Source organism: Prosopis cineraria, unplaced genomic scaffold, assembly GCF_029017545.1.
Source record: "Prosopis cineraria cultivar Desert tree isolate PC_DT_omini unplaced genomic scaffold, ASM2901754v1 PC5, whole genome shotgun sequence".
Lineage (NCBI taxonomy): Eukaryota > Viridiplantae > Streptophyta > Magnoliopsida > Fabales > Fabaceae > Prosopis > Prosopis cineraria.
The window spans coordinates 25,199,386-25,206,754 of record NW_026555336.1 but is presented as its reverse complement, the minus strand read 5'-3'; the positions used below and the strand labels follow the sequence as shown (position 1 = coordinate 25,206,754).

The 7,369-nt window shown below is 32.0% G+C and overlaps 1 protein-coding gene across 1 annotated transcript; it reads right to left on the bottom strand.

Moving 5' to 3' along the window:
* Positions 1–3,511: 3,511 nt before the first annotated feature.
* On the bottom strand, positions 3,512–5,915 carry LOC129311949 (UDP-glycosyltransferase 83A1-like). Its single transcript, XM_054954463.1, has 2 exons — positions 5,365–5,915; positions 3,512–4,466 (listed from the first exon to the last, which is right to left on the bottom strand). The coding sequence occupies exons 1-2, from the start codon at positions 5,849–5,851 to the stop codon at positions 3,664–3,666; spliced, it is 1,290 nt and encodes a 429-aa protein (XP_054810438.1). The 5' UTR covers positions 5,852–5,915; the 3' UTR covers positions 3,512–3,663.
* Positions 5,916–7,369: the final 1,454 nt, after the last annotated feature.

Sequence of the window (7,369 nt, the reverse complement as noted above, 5' to 3'; positions counted from 1 at the left end):
TAAAAGGGTTGAGGTAACAGGGAAATTTATTTCTTATTTCTTTGTTTAGCTATTTTTGAATAAATATTACTAACTATCATGCATTATATGTTTTAAATGATTAAATGTAATTAATTGTGTTTTATAAAGACTTATGGGGTATTACTTGGATAATAGTGCATATATGTTTTCTATTCGTTTAACAATAATATTTTTATAGAAATGAGGTTGTTTGCATGTATTGTAATTATAGAGAATAAAAGTTACACTTAAGGAAATGTATTGGGTTAGATACCTTCAAGAGGTTAAGAAACCGCTTAAGGGACAACTGATATTTGTTATACTACCTTAAAGTGTTGAAGTGGTCAATACTCAAAAAAAGTAGACAAGAGTGAAAGGCGTGATCTCAGTGGAAGTTCACCAATGGGGAGATGTGAACTTGTGATATTCTATGGCACACTACCAATACTCAGTGCTGCCTTTCGTATTATGGGCTCAGTGCACTAAAGTGATTAGTAGATTGAGTGTTCAACACCTCTAAATGGGAGAGAGAATCTGACAGATGAAGTGTGAGGTTGAGTGCCTAAGCCAAAGTAGTCCTCACATAGAGAGTAAGTTGGGTTGGCTCTAGGAAGAAGTTAGCTTCAACTGCTCAAGATTCACGTCAAAGGAGCACAGGTGATTAGGTGGATTCGATCATGCCTTAGATTATATTTTGTACCTATGAAGGTACAAGTGGGTATAAGGTTTACATACAAGCTAAAGAGTACCGTGAGGCATTCTGTCAGTCAGGAAAGGTCATACCAGCCTATGTCATGCATTCATGCATTTTAAATGATTAAATTATATGTTATGTTTAATCTATTATTCATTTATTTAATTATGGCTTACTTTGTAATAATAAATATAGATTTCTCCGTTACTGAGATTGTGGTTGTCTCATTCCTTTTTTTTAATATTTCTAGGTCCAGGCAAAGGATCCAGTGGTAGATGGGGAAAGGAGAAAACTAGGGGTTTTTTATGGATTGCAAAGAACTACAACCCCTTTCTTTTGAGCAAATCTATTGTAATGTATTTAGAATTAGGGGGTTAGTAGAATGTAATTGTATATATGTGTGTGAATATGTGTGGATTGTATGGCTTTGTATGAGTTTTTGTCTACTTGCAGACTTATGACTAGGAAACTTGGTTATGGTAAGTGGTTTCAATAAATTTATTTGGTAGATCAAGTTTTCACTACAAGTAAATGCAAAGTGGTTGCATTGCAAATAGTGGACTATTGTCAAATATACACCTTGGATAGAAAGAGTGGGTGTAGGGGCCCCACGGGGATCTCTGAGCTAAGTAAAAATATTTAGCATGTGTACTCATATGTGTATATAGTATTTGGAATAGTTTTTGGCCACTCTTATGTGATTTGTAAATTTTAGGAGCTTAGGGTCCATTTTGGAAAATGGCACCCAGGCAGTCAAATTTTGATATAAGGGGTTTTCATCATTTAAATATTCTATCAGGTACTTCTAGTCCTATTCAACATGTTCGAAGTGTTTCCACATGTTTTGTAACCATTAGGATGAGATTTGAACAATTTTGAAAATGATTTTTTACCAAAAAGTTGCACTTTTGCATCCAAATGTTCAAATTTCAATCCGACCATTCAATTTTCTTAAAATTTGGGTCACAAATAAAAATTTTATAATCTTTGTGTGGGCTTTGGAATCACCTCGATTGGACGTCAAACGGAGAAACGATGTGCTCTAGAAGTTAGTTCAAAGATGCTATCATGATAGCAACCCTTGCTGAGGTTAGGATGCACACAAATTTTGATCTGACCATTAAATCTTTTTAAAATTTAGTACACTTGTAGTACTCTTTGAATGTGACGTGTGGATCTAAAATCGCTCCGATCGGAGGTTAGATGATGAAATTGTGCGCTCCAAAAGTTGGTCTAGAAGTGCTGTTATGACAACAACTTTGTCCAATATTTTAGAGTGTCTAAATTCTAATCCGACCATTAAATCTTTTTGAAATTTGGTATAATGTCTAAATTCTAATTCAACCATTAAATCTTTTTGAAATTTGGTATAGTTCTAGTAATCATTAAAAATTACATATAACATTTAAAATCACTTCAATAAGAGGTCGAATGATAGAACGGCACCTCCTGAAAATTGACCCAGGAGGGCTGTCATGGCAGTAATTTAATGCTATCAAGACAGCATCTTTTTATCCCGCTTTCTCCTAACTTGCTTCTGTGTGCTATACGTAGAACTTATAATTTTTTTCTAAATGTTTTAAATGTTTATTTTATGATTGTGTATTTATTTAGTGATTTAAATGATTTATTTTCTAAGTTGGTTTTAAAATCAACTCCTCAACCACACTTAGTTTATTTGAATTGTATGATTTTTGCAAGTATTACAAAACTCTGCAACAAAGATTGTTCCATGGGATGTACTATTTTCCTATAGTTGCTAGAATATATGGAGAAGTAGCTGTTATGTTCTCTTTAATGACTGTGAGAAGGAAATCCTTGAGGAGCCTTATGATTTCACCTATAAGGTGGCAACAGATTACAAGCTAATAGGCAAATTATAGGCTTATAGTATCAAGTCAGTGCCATTTTCTATCCAAGAAAGGCCTCAGGATGCAGTCAACTTGGAAGTGGATGGGTCTGTACTTACAGATGGGCATACTGCATGTGATGGTGTTATTAAAGATACCAATAGTTCTTGGATATTGGGCTTTAATCAAAGACTTGAGCATGTTCCAGTTTCCATTTCTAAAACCTTTGGTATTTATAAAGGCTTGGAGCTATGCTGGCAAAAAGGTTTCAGAACTATGGAAGTCTTTTGTGACTATATGAATGCAATATTTATGGTCACAAGGAACAACCATAATTTCCATCCTTTTCAAGATATCATTAGTTCTACTAGAAGACTTTTATGTAGAGATTAGTCTGTAAACTTTAATTTTTTTGAATAGGGAGGACAACAGAATGGCAAACTTTCTTGCTAAGTCAGCCATAACATGTCTAATGCTTTAACTTGTTTTGATTTGCCACCAAATAAATAGTCTATTAGGTGTTCTATGGGTTTAGTTTGTTTTTTTTTACCTTTTCTTTAGGTTGTTTGTCCTTGTTTTTCTTACCTTGTGAATGAGAATTCCTGCACTTATTCAAAAAAAAAAAAAAAGCAATAAATGATGGCCCACTATGTATAAAGAAATGGAAGTTAATTATAAATTAATGGGAGGGTGAGTTTGCCTCAAGTCTAATTGTTCAGGATCCAAAATGTATTAAATATAAGTTCAAAATTCAAATCGGCCCTGAGCCTATAATTCAGGATTCAAATTGTACATTAATCCAAGAATAAATTATCCTTCATTTTAAGTTCAAGCTATCATAAGAAACCCAATGACCATTAAAAGATTGAAGGTTGGCACCTTAATTAATGAGTATATATGCATTAATTTTAATCTATCATAAAATTATATAAAATCAAGTCTTAACCAGGGCCTAATCTGACATAGGTTTAATATTCAAAACAAAATTGATTCCTTAAATAAATTACAAAATTTTCCAACATAGAACATCTTATTGTTTAGCCCATTTCACGAACTTCTTGAAGTTCTTCATTGACGTACCCCCTTCTATTATATTATTCATGATAATCTTTTTCAGATTCATAGACCTTGCCCTGATGCTCTCATCTTGAAGCAGCATGTCAACTTTTTCTTGATTTCTTGGCGTGAGATTAGTCCTTTGTCATCATCTAAATCAAATCCCAGTCCCACCTTCCAATAATCACAAATACAAGTCTTGTCAAAAAATTGGTCTGCAAAATATGGCCAACACAAGAAAGGCACTCCATTGCTCAAACCTTCCATAGTTGAGTTCCAACCACAATGGCTAACGAAGCATGCTATGGCAGGATGGCTCAACACCTTCTGTTGAGGTACCCATCTAACAATTTTTCCTTTTTTGCCTTCAAACTCATCTGGGTATGTCACTTTTGTGTCTCTACCATATGCATCTTCCCTAACAACCCAAAGAAAAGGCTTTTGGGTAAGTTCAAGTCCTAGAGCTAGCTCTTTGAATTGTGTTTGATCAAACATAGTGAAGCTACCAAAAGCAATGTATATGACAGAACATGGTGGTTGCTGGTTTAGCCAACTCAAGCAAGAGAGGTCTTCTTCCCAAAACTGCCCAAGTGATGACCAAGAACTTGTTTGGATCTCATGGGTCTTCATTAATGGACCAATAGGTAGGATCTTGGGGTATAACGACAGGGCTCCACGTTCAAGTTCAGAGACGGTATTGCAAAGCCACCAATCAGTTAAGTGTGAAGTTCTTATCATCCTTGCAATGTAATCATATACAAGCTTTTGGGATGTTGAGTCTCCCATGCAGCACCATGCAATGTCAGCTGTGTTCATCTTAGGAATCTCTGGTGATATCTCAAATTCCCCTTTTACTATTGGCATTCCTGCAATGCAAGAGACATAATTATTATATATAATGTAAAATAAATACGATATGTTAAAATTAATTTTCGTAAATTAAATTTTATATGTTTTGAAATAATTGTTATTTAAAAATATACACATATAAAAAAATTGAATAGCTAGTTTAGCTGGTAAGAAATTTTAACCATATTTAATTAAATGTTTAAGTATTTAATTATATATATATTTCTCCTTTTAAAATAAATATTTAGTAATGGATAACATAAAAAGATAGGATACAAGTATTGGACTGATACCCTTGACACAAGATCGAGTTCAGAAGCTATTTATTTAAATTTCAACTTTGTAAATAATCTTTTTTCTTTCTTTTTTTTTTCCTATCGCCTCGGCCTATGACTATATGTACTGTTATTCCACAGTTCTTAGTTTCCATTGAATGATTGATATGGAAACTAACTTAAATTTCTGCTTTTTCTTTGTAGAAACAAATCAACAATATACTCAAATTAGAGTGTAATTCTGATGAATCACAACAAAAGATATGCGTGTCAATGACTGGGGGTGGCTAATCGGGGGGTTTTGGTTTGGGGGGGGGGGAAAGAAGATTTGGATTTGATAAATGTTTTAGGTCCACTCATTCCACAAGTGTTTCTGTGATATAATAATAAACATTTAATTTAGTTGACCCAGTGTCAAAAATTTTACCATATATTGTTTTAAGAAACGTCAAATTTTAAATTTTTGAAGAGAATAATGGGAAGTGTTTTAATTATAAAAATTATTTTAAATTTTTTAAAACAATTGTATGGGAATAATTTTTAAATGTGCATGATTCCATATTTATGATTGATTTGAACCCAAATTTTTAAAATAAAATAAAATAAAATAAAATACAGCTGAAAGGAAAAGTCATTTTACCATCAGAATCCATCAAGCCATCCTGAATTAGCTTAGGCATGTGAAGTTCAAAAGCAAAAAGAGCTGCAGATGTAGGGCAGATGACAGCAGCTTTAATACCCAGCTTATGTGCAATTTCCAAGGCCCACGCCATATTCACATCAGCGACTATACAGCTGATTCTTCTTCCATCTCTGCCATGAATGTCTTCAAGCAGCTTCTCAAACTCTGAGGACATGGTGCTCAAGATTGCCAAACTTAGTTTAGCCATGTCGTTTCTGTCATCTTCAGGGCCCATACCATCTGGGATTGACACTAATTCCAAAGGCAACTTCGTCTCTCTTTCCTCCTCTGTTTTCATTGCGTTCACCACACGTCTGTGGTTGAAATCTGAGTTCACGAAGGTGATTTTGAGGCCATTTTGGGCTAGTTTTTGAGAGAGGATCATCAGACAATTGACATGACTTTGAGCAGGAAATGGCAAAACTAGAACGCGCTGGCTGCTCATGATTCTCGGTGAATCGGTGATGCTGATGGCATTAGCTCTGCGATGACAGATGCTATGCTCTGTTCTGGCTTTTATATAGGTAGGAGGGCATTGGGAAACAGAACATCCGGATTCAATGAATTTATCAGGTGGGCAAGAGAAAATAATTTTAAAAACATATCATATATCATGGTATTCAATCCTAATTTGAGTTAATTGGTTAAACCAATCCAAGCCTCGTAAAAGTTTTGGGCGGCTGGAGAGGTTAGATTTTACCAGGATGAATAAGCAAATTCATACTAACAGATTTATAAACGATTAGGATTCTAAATTCTTCTTTCATGTAATTTTTTCTTTTAATTTTTAAAAATAATATAATATGACTACTATTATTAATGAAGGTCAATTTTTACCTTAGCCAGCAAAAGACAAAAAAAAAATAAAAAAAATTAAAATTATAATAAATAATTAAAAATATAAAAAAAGACCTCAAAAATTATAGAAAATGATAAAAAAAATTTGATTTTTTTTGTAGTTTTGATTTTTGTTTACCATTTTTTGTTTAACTAACCATTAAAATTGATTTTTATTAATAACTAGAGTTAAATTGTATAATTTTTAAAAGTTTAAAAAGAACTATAATTTTAGTCTCTCCAATAGTATTTTATTTATAATTTAAAAACTAATTTACTCATTTATTCATTTTATATTTTTTTCCTCTTGCTAATTTTGAAATGACATAGTTGTGAGTTAAAAAAAGAAAAAAATTATAGTGTTTTTAGATTTGTGCTAAAACAACTTTGTTTTATTAAATTATGTGTGATTTATATGTGAATTTTTCATTTATTCATCAGTTAATATTTTTTATTTAAATATTACTATTTTTATGGTTATATATGAATATTTTCATATATTTTAATTTTTAATTATGTTATATTATTTTAATCATAGGTAGTTTGATCTAGAGCCGGTAATTCAGGCCAAGTTATATGGGACAGTTCAAACCTGCTCAAATAAAGTTAGGGTCAAGATTAGCTATATGAAATTTTTTTATTAGGCTAGGATACTTTAAATTTAAATAAGCCCGACCTGAATTGAGTCTAACTACTGAAATTTCTAACTCTTTATATATATAAAGTTAGTAATTTTGACCAAACTTAAACTTGACCAAAAAATGTTAAATTGGACTTGGATACATGAATTTTTTAAGATAATAAAATATTTTAAATTTAATTTGAATAAATCAAACTTAAATTAAACTTAGGTTGTCCAAGTTACTGGCTTTAGTTTGACCTCAATTCAATTGTGTTAGTTAAACCATTACCGTAACTTATTATTATTTTAAATAGCTTGAAACAATATGTATGCACAGGTTCGAGAAATTTTAATTTGCAAACTATAATGAGTTATAACTTATTATTTTAGATGTATTATTAGTTTTAACTTCAATAATTAATTACACCATGATTAATAATGATTCCAAATTTGTGACTTTAATTGTAACAGTGGCAGTGGCGTGTTGGATCATCTCATATTTTT